At 38.4% G+C, this 25,332-nt stretch overlaps 2 protein-coding genes across 2 annotated transcripts in view; both read left to right on the forward strand.

Annotated features, from left to right (window-relative positions):
• The first annotated feature begins 2,395 nt into the window (after positions 1–2,395).
• fln (flightin) lies at positions 2,396–15,910 on the forward strand. The gene is made up of 2 exons (XM_083144432.1): positions 2,396–2,524; positions 14,359–15,910. Exon 2 carries the CDS (start codon positions 14,368–14,370, stop codon positions 14,773–14,775), a length of 408 nt encoding a protein of 135 aa, XP_083000558.1. The 5' UTR covers positions 2,396–2,524; positions 14,359–14,367; the 3' UTR covers positions 14,776–15,910.
• Positions 15,911–19,227: 3,317 nt separating this feature from the next.
• Positions 19,228–25,332, forward strand: part of sqh (Myosin regulatory light chain sqh) — a 33,003-nt gene continuing 26,898 nt past the window's right edge. The window contains exon 1 of the mRNA XM_083144476.1: positions 19,228–19,536. The gene's annotated coding sequence lies outside the window, so the exon portion shown is untranslated. The remainder of the gene's footprint in view (positions 19,537–25,332) is intronic.

Below are 25,332 nucleotides of genomic sequence, written 5' to 3' on the forward strand. Positions count from 1 at the left end.
AACCAGGACGTTGAGAAGAAATGAAGAAAAACAACTCGAAGCTTTTGAAATGTGGACATGGCGGAAAATTGAGCATGTAAAATGGATGGACAAGGAAAGAAACGAAGCCGTACTGAAAAGAGTTGGTGAAAAAAAATCTATATTGGAGACCATCAAGAAGAGGAAAAGAAACTTGTTAGGACACTGTTTAAGAAGGAACTGCCTCCTAAGGGATGCCTTGGAGGGAATGGTTGAAGGAGAAAAAGTCCGTGGAAGAAAGAGATATCATCTTATGGATGATATTAAATTAACTGGGTCGTATGCTATTACGAAGCGTAAGGCAGAGAATAGGGAAAGCTGGAGATTGCAGTGAAAAACCTGCCAATTAGGCAGAAAACAATGAATGAATGAAAAATATGTACTAGGAAATGTCTGACTTAGTCATTCACAGTGCGTGTGTGTGTGTGTGCTTCCCTGTGCTTTGCACCACCCCATGAAGGCGTATAGGGGATGTGGAGTTAGGACCCCCACACTTTTTTGATCACGGCCAAAGGTGGGGGTGATGTGAACATCACCACGCCCCTGGCCGCCTTTATCTCGTAGAGTTTCCTCCAGCTCCACTTTATACGACTGCTAGATGGGCGCCGGAGCCGCTTGAACAGGTGGAAAAAATCCCGGTTCTCCCCTGTCGGAGATCAAACCCAGGAGTCATGCACAGTAAATAATATTATAATAGGACATTTCTTGCCTCAGTCAATCATTCACAGTATATAAGGTAAAATGCATTGGCTTAGTCAATCATTCCTGGAAATAATATAAACGAGGAAATATTTTTGATATAGTAAATCACAATAAATAATATAGAACGAGGAAATTTGTTAGCTCAGTGAATCACTCACAGTAAATAATTGCCACGACGAAATTTGTTGGATCAGTCAATCATTTGTGGTGGTGACGTGATCAACACCACGCTCCGGCCAACTTTATCTCCCTCCTGTAATAGAGGCTGGGTGAACCGCAGAGCTGCTTCATGCAGGGACAGCGATGGAAAAATTTCCACCCGAATCAACCCATCACAGGTCTACGACTACACCTCCGTGCTCGCAGTTCATAGAAAAGGAGTATTTAATTGAAAAAAATATGTGAAGACAGAAAGAGAGAACTGAGATAGATATGGGGAGAGTAGAAAAGCGAGAATGGAAAGAAAACAAGAGAACTGTATCCAGAGAGAGATAGTACACGAAAATAAAAAACAATTGATTGACAAAAAAAAAAGGGTTGAGGAAACGTATTGAAATAGAAAGATCGATCTATTGATTTGGCTTATTTAACTCCGCTTTTCTGCCACTTTTGGCTAATCGCGAAGATGGGTGATGATATGATGAAATTCCTGAAGGGACACACACAAAGAATACCCATGGCCAGACCGAGATCCGAACCCGGGATCAAGAAAATGTAATGAGATAGAGGGGCTCCGACGGTAATAAAATGGAGATAACGACGTAAAAACATTTTAGAAGAAAGAATGAATGGATAATTTTAACTCGCGTTTCTGCTGCTTTTTGGCTAATTGCTAAGATTAGGATAATATAACGTGAAATAGATGAAGGGGTAGCCACAAACATATGTGGACGTCACAAAAGTCTCATACAGGATTATACTGGACATGGGTCTGTGCCAGAGTTTCCTTGGTCTGAAAAATGCATACGTGAAAGGGGGTGACATTTGGGTGTTTTCAGAAAAGCTCACCCCCTTACGTCCCCTTTTTTTGGGGGGGAGAGAACAGGAGAACAAAAAAAGAGGGGTGCATGATCCAAATTGTATTTGTGCAAATTTCTGCGAACATATCAATCCAAGAGATTGCAAATTACTGCAACTGCAGCTGACTCGTTTAACACAACGATTTGGCACCGTGTGGCACTCATAAGCATAAATTAGGAACCGCAAGGAAAACTCCACTGAGAAAGATTGTGTCACGAAAAATATAAGTTTCGTCGGCGAGGCACACATCAACTCGCGCGTCCACGACCCAGACAAGCGACAGACTGAAGTTTTTCAGCTGGTGCGGGGATGAAAAAAACAACGAAAAAGCGTCATCCTCATGACAGGTTAGTAATTTCTGTTTTCGTTCTGCCTCGCGCGCGGAAAAGTTACGGCTTCTGCCCATGGAGAAGTGGCACAACGCACAAGAATCCCAAACTCGCTGGCCGGCCGGCGCTAAACGCACGGCAAGGCAACACCGCATTACAATGCTCTTGTACGCGTGCCTGAGATAAGAAGGGACCGTGGTTTCTAGGCCTCGAAAGGAGGGGGAGGTTAAAGGGAAGGTATAGAAGTAGTGGGGGGAGCAAAATAGAGCAACAGGACGACGGCAGTGGATGGACGGAAAACGTAAAATGGAAACCCACAAGTAAAAAAAGAATAAAGGCGTCGGAAAGGGGGGGGGGTTGAATCGTGCTGTTTGGCGTAGACGCTAGGTGCTCAGTTGGGAACCAACAAGTGCTCTGTTCTCAACCGGTGGCTAAGCAGGCAGCGATTCAATCAGGTAGGCAGGAACAAAAAAGAGGTGGACATTTTATCGCCCTGTGATCTTAAAGTGCGATTTTTATATGTTATAATTTTACATTACCGTGCGATCAAGACTAGTTGGAAAAAGTACAGAGGTACTGACAAACTGAATCATTACGGATTTCATTCAGTGCAAAATGAGCAATATGAAATGGTGGAAGATTACCAGGACGTAACCAAAGAAATGCAAGTGAATTGAAGTATATAAAAAGTGAATATCTTGGGACTCATGCTATGTGGAATGCCGCTATGTTTGTGCATATTTTAGGCATACATTGAGCTTGCAATGCAGCAAATATGCTTGCCGTTAAAATACCTTGCCACTGCAATATTTCTTCTTGGAAAATACAGGCCACATTCACACTGGACGGGAGTGTAAAATCCACCGTGAAAAATTTTATGTTTCAGTACACGTTATAATATCTTAAAACAATATATATAATATAAACATTGTAGGGCAAAAAAAAACATTTGTAGAATTCACGGCGTCTGGTAAACCCACGTTAAAATATAATTTTCTGTGCGATTAATATATTCGATTGTGCGTTAATGTTCGGACACTAATACTAAAGAAATCAATTGTTCATACTGGACAAGCCTCACGTTGCGTAGAGGCTCAACATTATATCACACAAACTTTGAGTCGAATTTGAGTCCAAGACAGTATTACTCGTGACCCATTGATTATGAAGGTGACCTCTGATAAACACTCTATTCATTCTTAGACTGTTCGTTCCCCTCGCATTATCATAACATTATGTTCGCACGTGTGTGTAAGCATGTCCATGAAAACGTAAAATAACCATCACAATGGATAATAGATGGGGCTGCTTTCGAGTAGTAATATAGAAAATCTCCAACTAGGATAAATAATCACACATTTTTAACCTGTAACCGCAAAACTTCACAAATATATTTGTTTTATTCGTGAGTTTTGTCTTCTCTGTTGTGCATCAAATTGTACAGTTTAGGATTTCGAATTTTCAGAAGTGGCTGAGTTATATCATAGCGAAATAAGAACAAATTCTTATCGTTCAATACGATTGGAAGATTTTCCCAGTCTAAATGAGGTTCAAACTACAAATTTTCAAACAAACTGTCAGCAATTTTGAAAGCTTGTGTAAGTCCTGGCATCGATCATAATGTCGAAAAGCATGTTCAAATTTGATAATCAGTTTAAAGGTTAGAATTTAGAAGCGTTCGTAGGCTTAAATGGATGAAACCGTTGTTGATTTCGTGTTTCATTTCGCGGTTACAACAAAATTTAACAGTAAACCATAATAATTCAGTGCACAAGATCGAGGTTAAAACTACAGATATCGTTGTGTGGGTTATATAAGTCCGAGGATGCAATAGTTTCATGCCCTTTCATTAAATTTGGTTTATTTTACTTCATCTTTCTCCCACTTTTGGTTCGAAGATGAGGATGAGTGATGATATGATGAAATTGGACACCCATGCCCATGCCGGGATTCGAACCCGGGACCCACTTGCCTTTTGAAAGTGAAAGCAGAAAATTTTTCAGACGGGAAAATTATTGTAAGTACCTTTAGATTATTAAATTATGTTGTACCTCTTACGTGTGTCTCAGTCTCACAGGAACATGTAAATAATTTATAAAATCCTCTAGTGCAGTACAAAATTGTCCTTTATTATGCACAAAATTTGTAATCATGGTTTCGATTCTTATTTAGTGTGCGCACATAAGAATGTCAAGTGACTCATAGTTTCGAGGCTTGTTCAGTCTTTATATTGTTTATAATTGATGTAAGAAATCTCAGACCTTATGAAAACCAGATGTAGCGGCATAGTTTAAACAAAATTGAAAGATGTATGCTGTAAATCCAAGTTTGATTTGCTCCTATTGTCTGGTTGAATATATTAATATCAACTAGTAAATAAAGGGATAGTTTTCAGTGTTGTTTTAAATACAAAATCCCAAGGTATAATTGAAAGTAAATTCACGGACATGGACAGGGAGGTTATTTCAGTCGTTCACCGCCAGCGTGACGGCCGTTCCGCGGACTCTTCATGCAACAGGTCCCGGTAAATTGCGTTCAGGAAGTCCGTAACAGAAACCGCTTGTTTTGTAATGTTTCCACTTTTCACAATTGCAGTTACAATTACAATTGAAATAAGCACGTACCTTGTCGCACGGATGCAGGAAAAGGTGTCCTCCCAAATACAAATATTTCCGGCACCTTATTTCTGACATCTAATCTTAGATTAGACATCGCTACTTTATCCTCAGTTGACAGAAAGGGAAGACAGCATCCCGGCGCATAAAGCAAACCGAAAGCGTAAAATGATATTTAAAAGTAATAATAATGATGATCACTAACCTCCTGTGTTATAAGAGATGTTGAAAATGACTTCCTTCAACAGCAATACAACACGTTTCTTAGGTTCAAGAGATCCTGTCTATCGTAATCCCTGACCACTTTTCTGCAAGAATTCGTTTTCACGTAATTATCGTACATAAAAACTCTATGTTCAAGACTATATTTGTTTAACGACATAAGTAATGAATGAATAACAATTAACACACAATAAAGCACTGGCCACGAGTAAGCACATTACAATAACACAGTATAAGCAACACGCGTACTGATAAATGAACAGAAGTGAACGTGAACGTACACTGACGTCTGGTAGCCGACAGTGTTGCTAACCATTTTTCGGCAGTGTCCCTACAGACGTAGTCAAAATGTCCCTACAACTGACCAAATGTCCCTACGCCAAGTAAAGTGACTAAAAAAAAAACACCTCATGAGCATGCAAACAGAAGATAAAATATACACATTTACTTACCAAATCTTTCTGCTCGGTGCTTCCACAATTAATGAAGGAGCGAATTTACAATACAGGACCTCTCCCCGATTTTTTGTAATATTTCGCATACTCACTAATTGAGGCCTCCTAATCACGAATTTGAAGTTAAAATTTGGGGGGTCACGTGTAGAAATTGCAAAATAAGTGACATTGAGTGGTCCGCGATCGGCACGATTGCTTATTATTTACCGGAAGATTTTGTGTTTCCAATACTTAAAAAACGAAATATACATTCCTGATATTACTACGACCCCAAATTTTAACTATGTTTGCCTATCCTAACCTAACCTAACCGTACCTGAATGGTTCGTGGGGCTATCCGTCAATGGTTTGTTGGGCTACCCGTGCATGTTTTTTTCGAGCCCAAATTTTAACTATGTTTGCCTAACCTAACCTAAACTTACCGAGAATGGTCAGTGGGGCTATTCCTGAATGGTTTTGCGGTAATTGTGATTACGAACCGATAAAAAATATTATTTTCGTAGCACTTTAACGGCAAACGTTCATCATCGAAGACGCCATTTTCGTATCCTGCAATTTTATGATTGATGTACTGTTGCCAAATTTACCTGTAATCAAATCAGTTCTTCTACATCGTGATTGTCGCTGTCACATGTAAGCACGTTCTTTGGGCAATATACTGAAATCCATAAGTTTATTAATTAGCCCACAGCCATCCTCCTGCACACTCCACCTAACAATCTGTACAACATTAACAACTTTTTTACTGTTCTCTTCCGCCATTCTTACACGATCCATGCTCTCCAAGTATGAAATCAACAGTGTGGCAACGCTGTAGACAGCGTAACTAATTTTAATTTGTTCATATCAACAAATATGGCTACCATACTTGTATACGGAGAATCATTGCGAGAATTGAAAAGCTTATTTTACAACTTCTACACGTTAATGAACATTTTTTCCCCCTCACCCCAACATGTTAACTTGAGATAAATAACCACGAATAATTATTTCGTGAGTATAAGACGTAGCATAGAAATTACAGAAGGGTCCGGTATTGTAAATTCTTGCCTTAATGAATAATAGGGGTGTGCTGGACAGAATTTTTTGGGTCGGGACGGGATCGGGACGGTAATTTTTTTAAATCCCGACATTCGGGACTGAAAAATTTGCAATTTCCCGACCAAGTCGGAAAATTTTCTGGACGGGAAATGTTCGAAATTTCCCGAAGCACTGGAAATCTCGAATTTTACAAGTCATTTTCACTTTAAGTGATTGTTTTTGCATTTCTAGAATAAAAACTTACAACTTTCGATAAGTTCCAGAAACTTACAAGGCAGAAAACGTCGAGAATTAACGACTTTTTAAAGTAAAGAATCCAGCACACCCCTAATGAATAACGTTGAGTCGTTTACTGTTGATTATGTTATTTGAAGTCATACATGCTGCTGCTGTGAAGAGATAGATGTTGGTTGGTGATGCTGTATTTCCTGCATTCTTTAACAATTTTGGTCCCATTTTATTTCCCTTTTTTGTTTTTGTATCACTTAACATTGAAAATATTCTTTCCGTTTCCGCGTTAGAATGCGGCAATGTTAGCACTATTTTCGCGAGAGTGGAAATGTTTTCAAAAAGGAACTTTAAGGAACTTGCCTTGAAAGTTTTTGGTAACCGATAACATGTTCCAAAATTCTGATGGAGACTTGTCAGTTAGTTCTTTTTTTTCCTCCTCGCTAAAGTATCCAGATAAACTAATACATAAAATGTAATTTCCCAAGATTGAAAAAAGTACCTACGTTTTCCCTCATTTGGCAAAATCTGTCCCTACGTTCCTACGCGGGCGAAATTTAGTGAAAAGTCCCTATGCGTAGGGACATGTCCCTACGGTTGGCATCACTGCCGACACGTGCAGTATGAAGCGCCCTCTCGCGGCTGACAACTCACCCAACCCCCGATAAGCTGCAGGCGCTGTCGCGACAACTGAGAATAAAGTAGCGATGACTAATCTAAGATTAGATGTCAGAAATAAGGTGCCAGAAATATTTGTATTTGGGAGGGCACCTTTTCAAGCATCCTTGCGACAAGGTACGTGCTTATTTCAATTGTAATTGTAACTGTAATTGTGAAAAGTGGAAACATTACAAAACAAGCGGTTTCTGTTACGGACTTCCTGAACGCAATTTGCCGGGACCTGTTGCATGAAGAGTCCGCGGAACGGCCGTCACTCTGGCGGTGAACGACTGAAATAACCTCCCGTTATAAGGTTAATAGGGGAAGCTGTTAAAACTTGTGTTTTATGGTTATTTGATTGCATTGGTCAAATTATCTTCTATTTTTAGTATTTCGCTGACGAGAAATAATAGACTAACAATAGAAGACTTACTCTTAATGTATTTTAATAATTTAGCAGCAGATTGTTTTTGGTCGATATGTATTCTGGAACCTCTGTACTGAACTAAGTGAAACTGATCCCCACATACCTTCACTTGACTCAGCAAATAACTGGTTATTTACGATTTTGTTTCTTTTGGGGGGAGCGGGACAGATTAACGTTTATTTACAGTCCATGCCTTCGATGATCTCATTGTCATTGTACAGTGGAATGCACAAGTATTGTTCGACAAATTGTCCATGACTATATTCATGAATTTTCTCCAGCATCCTGCTTGTTTTTAAACACTGGATTTTTACATATGCCGGTTCAGAATTTGTCAGGAGCTTCCTTATGACTTTCCGCTTTGGCTTCTGTTACGAGCACCCATGGCAATTATTATTTTAATTAATTTGTGCTGTTAAAATATTAAAGTGCATTTTTTAAAAATTAGGAATTATCCACAGGACACCATACCTCCCAAGCTTTAACAACAATCCTGCTAAAATTATTAATCGGTTTATTATTTTGGTTTTGTTGTTTGTAGGGTCTGTAATATTTTAAATTATTTCTCCTAATATTATTTTAGTTTGGCGTGTTGTTTCAATACGTGAAGCTCTAATTTGCAAACATGGTGACGGACTGGCTTTGCAAGAAATTCGTGTGCATTGTTGTATATAACTAAAAATTAAAATTTTACGTATTGATTTACAGTCAGCAAGTGACAAGTGGAATATTTTTTGGCCGGAAACATTTCGAAAAATCGTAGTGCGTCATGCAATATGCATATATTTATGCAATAATATATGCTACAAGGAGGCTAAGGATTTGTTTGCTCTGAAATACCTTTCTTGATTCTTGGCTAGTAAATGTAGGCTTTTACGTTTGAAAACAGTTTCAGGCCATTTCTGAGAAAAATATGAATTTTATAATGGCTGTTTTGGCCTATTTTAGCCACAAGTGCCTATTTCAAAGATAACGGCTTTTTGAGTGCCTACTTTGGGAAGATGATGAAAAATATATCACTGTTCATCAATTTTGGTGCGCATTTTGTATTATTTTTGTGTTTTTGCTTGCCCATTTTAAGTTTTTAGTGCCTATTTATCCTCATCCTGATTATAAGCCCTTACCCTCCTTTAGTTTCCTAATAACGATGTGGGCACAGATAGTGTAAATAGTATAGGAGACCGAAAAGTATCCTGTTGGAGATGTAACAAATCATTATGAATTAATTTGATAACAGTCAGTAATTAAGTCATGAGAATTCGTTAAGTGTGAATGATGAAACATTTTGTTTTCTGAAGCTCAGGGAATTTCTTCTGAAATACAACAGACAGGCAAATTATGAGGAGGGCTCATGCCCAGGCCCATATAAGTTGGCGTCACTGGTTTGGATCCCACTTTAAACTGTTAGGGTGACCACCCTCCCGTTTTATAAAAGTCTAGGAGTTATCTTGAAAACCAAGTCTAAATTTGAGAGACATTTCATGTTCCGTTATTTATAGGGCAAAAAAGCATGTAAATAAGCATTAAAATTCCTGTGTTTTGACATAAACTCAAAAGAAAAATCTAGAGTTGTGTGTCTGATATGTGGGGTAAGTTTTTCGGGAGATTTATAAACGATAAATAAAGAATAGAGCTGCTCTCAAGAAGATTTGGTTCTGCTAATACTTCTGGCATTTCTCAACTTCAGCAAAGGACTATCACCAAAGGTTGATCAGAAAGGACAAGAAATGCTATGTAAATCATACCGGGATAATTAATACCTTTTGAAAACGGGAGATCATGTTTCATTTATTGTTTATTATGTATGATTTTTGTAATAGATCATTTAATAAAACAATAACAATAATTTTATAATTAGGCCTAACCGATATTTCAGAAAAAGAGGGGGGGTCTCAGTTGTCTCGTTTTGGGATCACAAAACATTGGGAATTACAAACTTTAATTTTTCATTGCCTTCATCCAATCACCATTCATCCTCAAACGAGAAAAATACAAACCGATGACGCAACAGAACGTCAACATGCAGTGTTGCCAGCTGGGAAGCACGCGGTCAGTTTACACAGAAGAATGTAACCCTGGCCAATATGGATGGGTTTGGAAATACCAGCTGACTCTACTCCCTCCACATAAATATGTCCGTCGGCGTAGAAATGTGCCAAAGGAGATTCTTCACGTCCGGATGAGCCTAGAGTCTGGCAACTGGCAAAGGGACAACCTCAAGAATGCTTCGCTGGCAGAACGGAAAACAACCGGTTGAAGATTCAGTGGAGAGAGAATTATGAAAATGGCTTAAATTATAGATTGCATATGCCTGCACGGTTACACAGGAACTGAATTTTTGGGACAGTTTACTGAGAACGAGTGCAAGGGCATGAAGCATTACATGTTTTCCGTACATATTTTGAGTAGAAAGTTTTCCCAGGAGCTCATTCATACCTTGGCAAGCGCCTAAAGGTGGTAGGTTATCAAACTTGGAGTCCTTGACCCATTAACACACTCAAGCCTGTGGAGCCGAACTCCGTGGTTAGCACAACGCGCATGGGTGTTCTTGGTGTGTCCATTCAGCAGTTTCTTAATATCATCACTCATCCTCATCGTCGCGAGTAGCAAAAGCGACGATAAATAACAAAAATCAAGCCTATGGAATTAACTGGTTTATTTTACGTCGCTTTTCTGCCACTTTTGGCCAGAAGTTCGACAATAAACCAAGGCGAAACGCCAAACCGAAAGGTAGTGATTGCTGCCACTACAGTTTTAAGCAATCCGATTGGCTGCCGTGTTCCGATTGGCTGACGTGACGTCATTAGTGATGCTAGGTTAGGTTAGGCTGGGTTGGTTAGATAGAAGAAGAAGAAGAAGAAAGAGTTTTGTGGTACTAATTCCAACCAAACCGAAAATGACAGAAGAAGAAGATGTAGCTTAATATTTTCAAGAGTAAGAGCTTTTGTAGATGTTTTTCAGATGGAACTCGTTGTCCAACAATGACTACGAAGAAATTAAATATAGAGTTCAATCAAGATAGGTTAGATGGACACGCCTCTGTGTTCAAGAAAGGAGGAATTGTAAATCTCACATATCCTACACAAGATGTATACTTAAGTATAATAAAGTTCCATCTACTGATGAATGAGAACAAAATGCAATACTACTCACAATCTTTTGTTGCCTGTTTCCTTCAAGAATTGTAGAACCTCTGGTTCTGAAAAAGTAATTTAAAAATTTCAGTTTAATTGGTGTTACAAATAATGAGGACGTTGTACAATGAGATTCACAAGTATTGATCCGCAAATTGTCCGTGACTGCTTTCTATAATTTTTCTCTTGCATTAGGGAATATATTTTTTAGTATGCTAACGCAGAGGCTTTCAGTAGCTTGTTTGCCGGTTGGGCAAACTCTCATAGGGTAAAACGAAGTGCTTGACATGGTCATGGACAATTTGCTTGTTAATACTTATGCATCCCACTGTACAGAAAAATGTCGTTCAGCAAAGCCTATGATACAGGTTAGAGAACGAGTATTAAATATATGTCTAGTGACAAACTTTAAGTATTAAGACCGAAAATACATGAACACTTCCCCAATCTCGAAATGTATACATAACTTCCAGGTCGTAACGTAAATTATTCTATACATAAGTGTAAAGCCTGGACTTACTATCATAGGAAAAACACTATTTCGAATTCACCTTTCTGTGCATATTCATTCCATATTTCAATATTTTGCCAGTAGAGTGCACAAACCCATAGTGGAAGAAAAAAATTAAGGTTAATATAGAAAAACTGAAACACCACAGATGATTCAGTCGATATAATCTTGCATTGACGGAAACAGAGGTTGAATTTCAGCATTTTTTTAAAAAACATGCTTCTTGTTACCTGGGCAAGGATTAATACTATATTTCTATTTTACATTTACTTGATTTCTCCAAGGTGAAATATTTCAAGTTTGACCTAGGTTGGATACATTAACAAATTTTTACAAAGCAATAGTTCTGCAAATGTTTTTTTTTCTTTTTTTGAAAAACTAATATTGTCCTAGGTAAGTTCAACATAAGTTCTCAAGATGGGGAAAAAGTTATATGACACTGAAAAAAAATTCACATTATTATCATTTAGGAATTTGTCATGTATCAGTTTCGTTGAATATCCCTAGATTTGTGCAGGTGTATGTAATAAAAGAGTCATTGTCCACGTGTGTGTGTGTATTCACTGAGTTTCTATACATGGATGCTTGTGATTTTAATGACGAAATTAAACAAACTTTTGCACATAGAAGGGCATTCATCTATATTATGAACGAGGTTACGAATATATATTATGTGTTCAAATATTCAAAACTTACTCCAAAAATTGACAAACATTTGGCAACATATTATTAATATCTTACAGATGTTCATTTCTTTATAGTTTACTTAACAATTGGTACCTGCTCCATTACGTATATTGTTAACTAAGCTCTTCTATGTTACCATTGTTTTCTCTTTTTATAAGATTAGGATTCATGTACGTGTACTATATTTTAATTCCTAAGTCTAACAGTAGGCCTATGTAGTTACGAAACGCACATAGCTTTAAGTTAATTGGCATATCGCCCAAGAAAAATGAATTGTAGCTTGCACAGGTTATTGAACTGACAGCATAATGAAGCCAAATTTGATAAACCGTGTCTTGGACAAGCACAACGAATTAGTTGTAATCAAGTATAAATGTTAGGGTTATGCGTCATTGCGGCGCAAGTTCTAAAATAGACAGGCGACGAATCAGCAAACTGGAACAGCCCTGCTCGTGTCGTGAATTACGGTGTACATTCCTTCCTGCAGGTGCGAGCAGAGATTTCTGAATTCTTGAGGAAAGAAACGTTTTGACTCCCCACAAGAGCGTGGACATTCACCCTCAACTCTGGATCGTGTACGTCCGTCAAGTATAGGTGGGTTTCGTGTGACGTCAGGATACGCACAACTGCCACGTTAGCGGTCAATTTTATTTGTCGTTTGCAAGGACATGTCCACCACGTTACATCTGCACCAACTGCACGTTTGTTTTAAATCAAGAATGTCTGTCTTAGTATTTGCTGCCCGTCCGTTTCAATTCCGTATGCTTACAAGAACTGGCCTCAATCGTGGCTGCTGGAAACCACAATGCAACAGTTTGTGACGTAGGTGAAACACACCTATAATCAACGTAACAGATGGCGCCATAAGGAATTACTTGATTTTTCAGCTCATTCAGATTCGACTAGCCTTGATTGTTCTTTAAATTCAATTAACATGTTAACCATTATAATATTTCCGTAATGTATCAATTGTATTGCCTTATACACTTAAATATTATATTTATATATTAGATTACATCACATTACTTAATGTTATTTGGATTTCGTTTCGTGTATTAAACGGACTATTGTAGACAATAGTGATCATAGCCACTCACTCAATGTGTAATCTAATTTATCTTTACGGATTTTTTTGTATGTCACATTAGAATATCATTGACTAAGGTTTTTCATATTAAATGGAATTTGGAGAACCGTATTTTAATTAGGGTTATATATCCTATTGTGTATACTATGTATATGTATGTATGTGTGTGTGTGCATCATCGATATATTTCTACATATTGTAAACACTCATGCTAAGCAGAAAGCTATGAACAAAACTAACGGCTTTTACTCATAGCATACTCTGTTTGAGTAATTATACTAAATTCGTATTATATATGTTAACAATATTTCATTTGAACTATTCTTGTTGAATTTAATGTGAATTAGTAACCAATATTGCAAACTACATGTATCATAACTTCAATAATACGAGGTATAGTAAAGATGATATCGCATCAGGCCCGTAACCAGGCAGGGGTCAGGGGAGGCTCAGCCACCCTTGACATTAGGTCATTAGGTAAAACTATTTCTTGTATAATTTGTTTGTAGTGAAAATGCAGACAGCAGCTATTACATTTATTCATCTTGTTTATGAGCCGTAGTCTAGGTAGAAGATTCAAAGGTCAACAGCTCCCAGTTTTTGGGAACGAAGGGGAGTTTTATTGCTTCGGGCAGGGGAGGAATGTACTGTAGACACTATGATTGAATATTGTGTATTTTTTGTATGATATAAATATCTGTATCATCAAAAGTAGTATGGAGTGTGTATTAAGGGATAATGTCAGTAGAAGTCAATTATCACTTCAAGAGATGATTTAGAAGATATAGAAAGAAACGGTAGTATTAGTATGATATTTCTAAATCTTATGTTTTACATTAACTTGATGACCCCCCCCCCCAACACACATGATTTACCTTCATTTAATACTGTTAAACTTTCAAAAATGGACTTGGTCTACAAAGCCCCTCTGCCCTGATAACCAGTGAGCCCCCCCTGGAGATCAATTTTAGCTACGGGCCTGTATCACATTATGTCATGGACGTCTGCGGGATCTTTCCCAGGGAGGAGAAAGCTACATTTTTTCCAGGAAGGGGCCAAACGAGTCACATTTCCCCCATAATAGTGTTGCCCCCTTAAAAACACTCCAATTTGAAGTTATTGGGTTTCTGCAACGCCCTTATAATAATTGACATAAACCTTCCGGACGCACATACATTAAGATTATATTCTGACTTTCATTATTGTCTTTGCTTCTTTCCAGAGGAATAATATGGGTGAAGAGGCACCTCCCCCGGCCGAAGCTGCCCAGACTGCAGAACCACCCCCAGCTACGCCCCTTTCCAGGGGTGACGTGTCCAGAGGACCTCGCCTCTTCACTCACTGGAAGCGGCCAACGTTTCTCCAGTACGGGTACCTTTATGATTATCGCCACAACTACTATAATGACGTAATCAACTATCTAGACCAAAGGTCCAGGGGATACAAGCCTGACATCCCTCGTCCGCAAACCTGGGCCGAACGTTCCTTGCGCACATACTCCGATCGCTACAGGACCCAGTCTAACATCTTCACCTCCAAGGACGCCGAACTGCTGCACAGCATTCGTGCCAGTGAAAACAACTACCGCTACAACGTCAGAAGATATTCAGAGAAGAGATTCTCTTCTTTCATTCTCTAAGTGCGCCATAACCCAGAAAACTTTTGCAAGAACCGTTGCACCACGTCAAAGCTCCCTCCTTTTGCATACCAACCCTTGTTTTGCGAAGGACGGTGGTTGGCGGGGATGCAACACGGAAGAAAAAGATCATGGCAGTCGTCGGTGAAGGCAATGACTCAAGTTACACCAACTAATGTACCTTTTTTATCCTTAAGAACATCTACATCTGGATCATACACAATCTTAGGTCTTCAAATGAGTTCATTTGTTATTGTAGCTCGTTTACTACGATCGAATTTTTCACATCATTTAGACAACGAACTATGTTAACTCACTTACAAGAAGTAGGGTTGATGCCGACGATGATAATAAAGCAATCTAGAGATCATATATTATTCCATCATTATTCGATCATCCTGAACAATGTTTTATCATCGCCAATAGTTGTTTGTTTTCTTTGTAACTAGTTGTGTTGTCATGTTATGTTAGTATGTACACCATTTTTAAAAAAAAACTGCACAGGCCCATTCGTAGAAAAATAATTCTAATGGAATTGCTGAAGCACTCTTCAGTTGATTATTTGCAACGAATGTAGTTGCCACGATGCAGTAGTTTAAGTTTTCAGAAGCCAAATTGTAATCTCCTTTACGACATGTATTTTTATGTGTACAAAGGCATTGTTCAAGTCGAAGCCTAACTGACTATTGATGAGAGAGTCACACTATCTAGATCTTGGCCAGTGAAAGCCTCGACTGAATTCAACTGACATGCCTCAACCCAACTTGTACATTATCAACTTATTGGAGATTACAATTGAGCGAATGAATAATTTAAACCTTCTGTTATCATTTTCTTGTTGATTTCCCTATCTTCGTTTATTTTATGTTAACGATAAAGGAAAAAACTAAATTGATAGATGTGTATAGTTTGGCTGAATCTTGTATAAATTAACTTTCTTTCTTGTTTAGTGAATCACTGCCTGTACGTACACCGTTTCTTCTAAACAGATTGAAATGTTTCTGTTATCGTGTGCGTTCGTTATCAGATCTACTTGGATCTCAAATATTAAGTTTACGCATTCTTTTTCTGTTATAATATTTGGAGTTAATAGTTTGCTTGATTGATTGGTAATAAAACAGTAAGTTGTGTAACTGGCTGTTATGTATTTTCTGTGTTGTCTACGATTCAATTAAATATGTACATAAACCGTAAATCAAAGATAGCTCAGTTTAAACTCTTCCGACGATAATTTGTACTATTTTACAAGTTCTTTTGCACAACAACCTTTATTTATGGGAATATAATTTACAAAGTTACCTTGAAGCTAAGTTTCCGGTAGTGTATTTGTTATATTCTTCTGAAGAGATGAGGAACCACAGTGGATGATATTAAACGAACACTTCTCCCCACAATTGATTGCGCGAAATCGACCGCCATATTTGGGCAAACAGATCAGATCTTGCATTGAAAATCTTTGCCGAAGTGATTCAAGGTACGATTATCATGATAATATGAGGAATGTGTAAGTATAAATTATGGCAAATTTCTGGCTGTATAAGAAGGCTTTTAACACGCTTTCCTTAACACGTGCGAATCTGTTTGCCTTGTGTTTTCCAAAGTGCACTGCGTGATGACGTCAAGTTGAATATCGTCCACTAGACAAAACGAAACAAAATATTGACAACACCTTCTTTGCGCTTCGTTCAAATATAATTATCCGATATAACAAAAGACAATATGTGTAATGTGCATACAAAATATACAATTAAATTGTTTAATTGAATTAGGTTATATTACAGCCTTTTTCTGCCACTTTTGGCTAATCGCGACAATTATACTATAGGTTTATTATATATACAGTATGTAACATTCTTATTCGTACATACGGATTTTCAAAGAAAATGCTTTAATATCTAAAAGGAAATACACTCTTTTGAAATTGTTTCTTTACAATTCAATAACTAATATCATTAGGAACATAAAATCTTACCCAAATTCTGTATAACCAATGACAATAATAAATTAAATGAAACTGAAAGAAAAACATGCCATTTTTTGTACAACTTTTCTATTCGTACACTTAATAATGTAAAAGAAAAAAGTATATTCAGAGCAAATTGACTGACAGTTCTAATACTTTGATGCGTATCCTTTGGCTTTAATTACTGCTTGACACCTGTTCTTCATAGAATTAACCAGTTTCAGAGCTTATTTTATTCCACTCGGCTTGCTCAACAGTTTTCAACTCTTGTTTGGACTCGACGCCTGCTTTATGGACTCGCCTCATCAAAATTGTCCATAAATGCTCAATGGGATTTAAGTCTGGGCTTTGAGCTGGTGTTTGTAGTAGTTTGGGTACATTCCATATTAGCCAATTCATGTTAACTCGCGCCTTATGCTTACTATCATTGTCTTGTTGGAATCTGTAGATAGGCGCGGCACGTCCATTTTTTTGGCACTCTGCTTTACATTGTTCTTCAATATGTCCAAATAGACATATGCATCCATGATACCATCAATAAACTGGATGGTTTAGGGGGGGTTTGCCCCCTAAAACAGTTTTTTAACCGAATCAAAAAATACGCATTTCTTCCTTTGGGCTGCTCTATACACCTGCCACGTTTCATGGAAATCGGATGGGGACACTTAGATGACCTCCCTTGTTAGTCGAGGGTTTTTTTCTCGCACTCTTTTTAAAATAAAGCGTTCATCACGTTTATTCAACCGTCTCTCTTTTGGTTTTCTCGGCAAATTCTGTGTTGAACCTTCCTCTCTAAATTTGTTTACTATGTATTGAACTGTGGAGTGTGATTTATTGACTGTTTGTCCAATTTTTCTTAACGAATAACCTCTAAGGGCCAAATTTATAAACATCCTTCAGATCGGAACTAAGTTCCTTCACTTTGCCCATTTCGAACACGCTGATAGATAGACGATAGGCCCACAACAATACCTACGCCAGCATTCCGCTTGACGGGGAGCGCGCCTGCATGTTCAAACTTCTTACGAAGTTGCAAACTGCACAAAATCGCCCGAATAGCGGTGGCGCTGTATGCGAGGAAGATTGAAACTCTTGTTTCTACGAATAACAATGTTGCAAGAAACAGCGTGTTTTTCTCTTTTCACACAAATTATATGCTCTGCTGATACACTTTGAACATACATTTTTATTGACATTTGTTGGTGAAACCTTCATTAACATTAATTTCCAGGTACATATGAAAATGATTATATTTTCTAGTAGATATGACAGTTTTTCCTCGGAAATTCTATATGTACGGATAACAATGTTACATTCTGTATATACACACATATACATACATATAAATTTTAGGCCAATAGCTGATTTATTTACGAACAGCCGTTTACATTATTATATTATTATTAATATTATTTTGGATTTGGATTTTTATTAATTTACGTCACTTTACTGCCTCGCTATATTTATCGCGAAAGATGCACTGATGAAATTAATGATGCACTGCACATACGCTGGATTCTACATACTGTGAGTTATATCTAACACTTGGAATAGTTTACTGTATTTACATACTGTATATTCTCGATAATATGTATTAGTTGAAATTGGATCGAATACGTCGCTAACTTCTGCAATTTACAAGATAGCAAGAATGTTGTGATAGATTTCTGTAATTAACATTATTTTGTAAACAAACTTTGTTTTAAATCCACTTTGTATACAGTTAGCCTCTCTTGGACTGATTTACATTTCAAGTTCTGTACAAACTACTGAAATGTAGCCCTACTGGGAATCGAACCCTAGGGCTTATAGACCTTTATGCACAGATAGGCTAATCGGGACTGGACCTATAGTTTAAAGTAGGATGGATCCGAACCACTATGTGCCTCCACTGGGTATCGAGCCCGAGGCGAGGTCGTTATCACTACGCCATAGGGGAGGCAAATCATCTGACTAAATTTCCGATCATCAGGACTTATAACTTTTTACACTTAGGCCTACATCTAGAATCCTGGCCGGCTAGGCCATGAATGTTCTTTGGGAGTGTCCCTTCATCAATTTCATCAGTCATCCTCGTCGTCGCGATTAGCCAAAAGTGGAAGAAAAAGCGACGCCAAATAACAGAAATCATATCAAATTAATATTTTTCGAATTCAATACTGCAATATCAATTTTAAAGTGGCTACCTTTGTTTCCGTAGTAATTGCATTGTATAACAGTTTAATTTGGCAAAATTCCGGTAAGGACCCGGGCCCCGTAACCTCGTGCCTTGAGAACCAGCACATTCTTAGATAGTCTATGCGACAGATGGACGTTAGATTGGAGCACAATAGAGTCACTGTACTCAGACGCGGCCAGAACATTACCTAATACTGAACATATGGTCGACCCAGTAAGCATCTCGTTCTACCAGTCACCTCTACGCATTCCTAAAACGGACGCTGGGGCACACACCGAGCAACCAAGGCCTTCATGCGAAACTTCACTAGAAGACTTGAAACACTGTCTAAAGGCACAGCCGGCGCCTTGCCCACTCGGCCATATATTTCGACTACGTGCAAGTGTTAGTTCTGCTTGCAAGTGCTAAGCTAGCTTCTGCGGAAGTATCAGGTGGTTAATTTACTCCTACATTTCATCCAGTTCTGCTGAGACATCAGACGGCAGCAAAGCGAGACTTTTAACAGGCTGACCTTTTAATAGATTAGAAGGTCGCACTCTGCCAATCTAGCGCCATTCCGGATTGAGTTCCCCAGATAACCGGCAAGTGGGAGTGTTCATTTCGTCGCAGCTGCGAGAGTTCTGTAAGTACAAGCATGTTCCTTTTGTTACAGCAAATGTATGTATGATGTGAACTAGTGGCGCCAATTTCATGTAGTGGTGGGGAAGAATTGACAGAATGAACCGTGGTGGGAGATTCGAGTTCGATTCCCGAGGTGGGTGATCTCTCAGTACGGAATTTTTCAACTATTGTCCCTGCCTGAAACGGCTCTGGGTTCGCCCAGACTCTGATAAATGGGCACATTTCTGGGACAACCGTGGAGGTACAGAAGAATCTAAAAGGAAATTATAATTCGCTTCTCCACTGGCCGGAGCGTGGTGCTGAACATATCACCTCCACAAATATCCGAACTTGTGAATGTGTGGCCCCCTACCTCCACATCACACATGTGTCTCCATGACATGTTGCAGTGTGTAAGAAGTAACTTTAGACACACACACACACTTATTGTAATTAATTTTTGTTTGGGGCTATTTCTTCAATTGTTGCTGCAAATATTTACGGATTTTATAACGGTCACAACATCAGCATGGCAAGCCCATCTTCTTACTGCAAGGGACTTTAAAGCAAGAATTTTCTATCCTGCTACTACAGGGTGTTCAAAAAGTTACGCAACCTTATGGGAAAACATTTCTTATTAAATTTTTTACATTAAGTGCTGGAAGTGACTGTCGTTTTGTTTTTCACACAAGTGGACACTACGGTCCATCCACTAGACTTCCCTTCACCTGGAACTTGTCGTACAGCCGCTTGATGGAGGATTTGTTTGGAGCATCTGTTCCGTACTTCTCTGCGTAGGCCCTCTGGGTCAAAGCATAACTGCTGGTGCGGATGTAGTCTGTCACAATGAATATACGCTGTTGCAACGTATAGCCCATGGCTGCTCAGTTTTTCAGCACCTGTAACGAAACAAGAACAATTCATGAGATTTCCCATAAGGTTGCGTCACTTTTTGAACACGCTGTAGTAGTTGGGCTACTTTCGATGAATAATAATAATAACCCATGGCTCGACAGCCATTGAAGGGCCTAGGCCGATCTCCCGAATGTCAGTCTCCCTCCCACAATCCTACCTAGAGGTGTGGAGTTTTCAACCGGTAATGGAGTGACGTGGGGGTCAGCACGTCGAACCCACAGCCGTTGTAGGAGATATCCGTGACCGGGTTACGGGTTACGCTACTCACCCGTAGCTCCCCAATTTCCTCACGATGGTGGAGTGCCACCGGTCCTATACACAGGCCGAGAACCCAGACGGACTCGAACCCATGCCGTCCCGCAGTCGGAGCCCAAAGCACAGCGCCTTAGACCTCACGGCCACGGAGGAGGACTCGATGAAGCTATAGTACATGCATTGAATTATTACAAACAGTGAAATGTAACACTGTTTAAATTATATGAATGTTGACAATGATAACGTAACAACAGTGCACATTCCGGGACTAAAACCCCGACGCCTTTGTGTACGTACAACATTATGACATCTATTCTAATCCAGCGGTTCCCAAACTTATCAGGATGATTATTCTAAGGCACGTATGTTCATTTTTTTGTTGTTGTTATCGTATCAAAGGCATAAATTAGATTCTGATCAAAACTGAAACTTTATCATAGCAAGTCATTACAAATTGAATTTTTAAATTGTTTTCTCAAAACATGAATTATGTACAGTCACGGACACTTCTGGGTTGTAACACTTCCATAACCTTTCAATGGGAACGTTACAACCCAGAATTGTCCGTGATTGTACATACGCTTTCCTAGGCACAAGGGCGACGATATTTCTCGTCTACCACCTACACCGAATGACATCGTTAGTGACAATGTAAGGTATTTTAAAGTAATTTAATTTATTGTTATTGTTAAGAAGAAGCGACTGTTGGAAGAATACATTGGACTAAGAAATATGCCCTAGCTCCCTTCTGTGGTTAAACTGATATTTCAATCATTGCATTCATTTAAACTTTTACTATGTAGGAAACATATTCAAGTTGTTTTCCAAATGAAAACTTCATCGTAAAGTTGAACGGATAAAGTTACTCAGGGTCCTTATTTCAATAATAATATTATTCTCTACACAACGGATCGAGGGACTAGCTTCCCTCAGTGGATTTTGCAATCGAGGTTGTGTCCCTCTTGGACAATTGCATGCTAAGTACGGCTGGAGGAAACTTATCTTACATGTCTCAATAATGTCAAATTCAACTTCTTGGACCAAAGAAAACCCTTCATCTCTGATCCAATATCCCCAGCTGGAAATATTTTCTTGTAGTTTTCCGTACCCTGAGAGGGGAGGTGGCATTAGGACACCTGTAAAAATTAATTTTTCGAATTCAACATAAATATTTTCAGAATCGGTACTCGAAACTATATTTAATTCCTGCAATAATTTTGAAAATAATTCAAAGTGTGGGCAAATGCCCCCTCGCCTCCCCTAATCGCCGCCACTGCATGTACATTACTTTTATTATATCGCCCCTGATTTCCATGTGTCTGCGTTTGTGGGGGGAGCTGATCTTTATGGTGATCTTGCATCATCCTTTCCCCTCCCCCTCCACAGGAGGCGCAGGAAATCAACTTTTCAATCGGAGTTCAAACAGTAATCCGAATCTAATAAACAAAAGCTCTGAAAATGCTTCATGATGTTTCAATTTGGAACTGAGTATCATAGTTACTACTCTGATTGTATATTTTAAAGTCAAGTAAAAACGCGTTCCATAGTTTAAAAAGTAAATGTATCATAAAATTCCTCATATCTGTCAACCTGATAATACGTACAACCATTAGACATTGTATTACATGACACATATGTTGTAGCACATTTTCATTATGTGTTATCTATAGGAGCAGTATTTGCTTTTATAGCAGGGCTAGTACATTGATTTCCACTATTCACAGGAGTAATAATAAATCCAGATTGATTAAAAATTCAATTTATTTCCATATTTATTGGAGTCAACTTAACCTTCTTTCCGCAACATTTCCTAGGGCTGAGAGGAATACCGGACGCATACACAATATGAAATATTATCTCAAGATTAGGATCAATCTTATCATTTACAGCGGTAGTTATTATATTTTTTATTACTTGAGAGGGTATAACAAGTGCTCGACTAACACTATTCAACTTACAACAAGCATCATCAATTGAATTATATCAATTCTTTTCTTTTCGAAATACAAGAATATTTTCCTCTGTCCCACTTGATGACTTTTTAGGGCCTCGCCGATGGCGCAGTGGTAGCGTCGTTGCCTTGTAATCAAGGGGTCCCGGGTTCGATACCAAGTGGAGGCACATAGTGGTTCGGATCCCACTTAAAACTGTAGGTCCAGTCCCAATTAGCCTTACTGTGCATAAAGTGGACTTAAAACACTAAATCAATCAATCAATCAATCACTTGATGACTTACGATTCATCATAAAACTGAGAAAGAAACATCACGAAACGAACCTACGGTCCTGAAAAGAAGGAATAGAAAAGTCATAACGAGTAAAAGTTGTGCAAGGGCAAACTTATTCGACAAAATAGAAAGAAAATGTAATATTACGTTGAGCGATAGAAGAAAACAGTATAAATCTGAAAGAATTTAACTGTGATAAAGGGATAGTAAAAGTATGAAATTGAAAGATTAATTTGGAAAGAATCGCAAAGAACTGAATAAATATGTAAGAAACGAAAAAGAACAATGTTAATTGAAATAACAAAGTTTACCACAGTAAACTTTCCCTTCCTACTAGAATAAAGATTTCATGTGTGCTCTTACACTATTAATATCTACCTTCCTCCAAGATTTCACCACAAATTACAACTTTAACACTTCAAGTACATTTTCTGTCTCAGAGGTTGTACACTTCGTCACAGTTAAGCAGGACCGGATCTACAGTTTAAAGTGGGATTTGAAACACTGCGAATTTCTGTTTCCCGTGTGCAAAAAACTAGCTACAAATTTTCATGCATTTCGGAATATTTAGATCAACATTCCACTAAAAGTAATCCTCTCCATGTCAATAACAAAATTAATTAATATGGAAATTATTATTGTTTTTAATTGCATTAAGGTTTAGATGTTTGTGAATGCATATAATTTGTTCATTTCACCAATAAAAATTACTATACTTCACAGACAAATTAAGTCAAAATTCGCCACATTTTTTAAGCGTCACAGACGTAACAAACACGTTTTTTTTGTATTAGAAATATTAATAGGACAACTATTTTATTACGAAATACGAAGCAAATAAACAATAAACTTACAGATATTGTCATAATTCAAAGGAACTAATTTTCCAACATGACGCCGAGTGTAAGATTTTATAGTAAAATAATTGCTTCAAGATGAAACTTGATATTAATGTAAGGTATGTATTAAGATTCGTTTAAACGATTGACCCGCCATCTAGCAGAGAGTTTCAAATGAGAAACTTCTGAGCTGTCAATAGCATCGGGTAAAGCACCCAAGTAAAATGCATTGTTTCCTGTAATTTCAAAAATAACAAAAATGAAGAAAACCTGGTTAAACTTGTCTCAGCAAAAGAGAGTAAAGCAAGCTAACGTCGAAAGAGAAGATAATAACCTAGGTAAAATGAAAAATGCAAAGAATTAGGAAATATGAGACACTAAAATGCGTACGTACCAAATATTACATTCGATGTGACATATCACTAAATCAAATGAAGGGCCAGGGGGAAAAACGATGAATGTTCATTCGAGACGATTTGCCAGGAAATGAAAAACAAAGTATTTCTTTTCATAAGTACGTTAATATATGCCAAAATAATAATGTGTTTTTCAGGCACTTCCCATCGTTTCCCAACCAAGGCCGTTCTCATTCTTATAGTACAGCTTCTGAACTATCAGATGGCGTTGCGATCTCAAAATGGGCAAAAAATCGACATTCATCGTTTTTCCCCCTGGCCCTTCAAATGCATTCATCTATCTATCTCTTCGTACAGTACAAGTCATCAATGATCTTATCTATATCACACGATATGTTGAAATCGATATTATACCCTTCATTTCATGAAAGTATGAAACGCATAACTTGCAAAAAAAAAAAAAAACAATAATACTTACGCTGACGCTTGAACACTGCTATAAAAGTAAAAGAGAAATGTTATATATTATTATTATTATTATTACAAGAGCCGCGGCGGTCTAGTCGGTATGGCGTCTATCACGCGAGAGAGCCGGGTTCGATTCCCGGGATGGGTTATCCAAGGCCGAAATTTCTCCGGCCTTGTCCCCGTATAAAGCGGATCTGGGGCTCACCCAGCCTCAAATCAATGGGTAGCTGGGGGCAACCTAAGGAAGTAAAGGCGGCCGGAGAGTGGTGTTGATCACATCTCCTCCAAAATGACCGAGATCGAGAATGTTTTGGGTCCTACCTCCACATCCCCTAAATGTGCCTTCACGGCAGTAGCGGCTTCTGCCTATTCGCACATTCGCACGTGCACACCCAAATATATCTGTAATGCAAATCATTATTATTATAATTATTTATTTAACTCTATTTCCTTCGAAACATCAAGTGTTCCCACGCCGCTCCACCAAGAGAAATGGCGGAGAAGCCTGCGATCAGTGATATCAACCCGCGTAGACCGAGCAGCGCTCGGGGCTTGAACACAATGTTAGTTTCGTTCCCTCTGACGCTGTTGCAGCAGTCGCGTAGAGGACGCTGATTGGGTCTTTTGGCTTGGGCGCCGTGCTAGGAGAGGTTGCATCATTTAGGAAAGCCATGAACGCAGCGATCGGTGTGTTAACAAATGTAGTGTTGCAAACCCATTCGTGTGACACAGTCGAGGCAACCCATACATCATTGCAA

This window comes from Lepisma saccharinum, chromosome 23 (assembly GCF_977018435.1).
Source record: "Lepisma saccharinum chromosome 23, izLepSacc3.1, whole genome shotgun sequence".
Taxonomy (NCBI): domain Eukaryota; kingdom Metazoa; phylum Arthropoda; class Insecta; order Zygentoma; family Lepismatidae; genus Lepisma; species Lepisma saccharinum.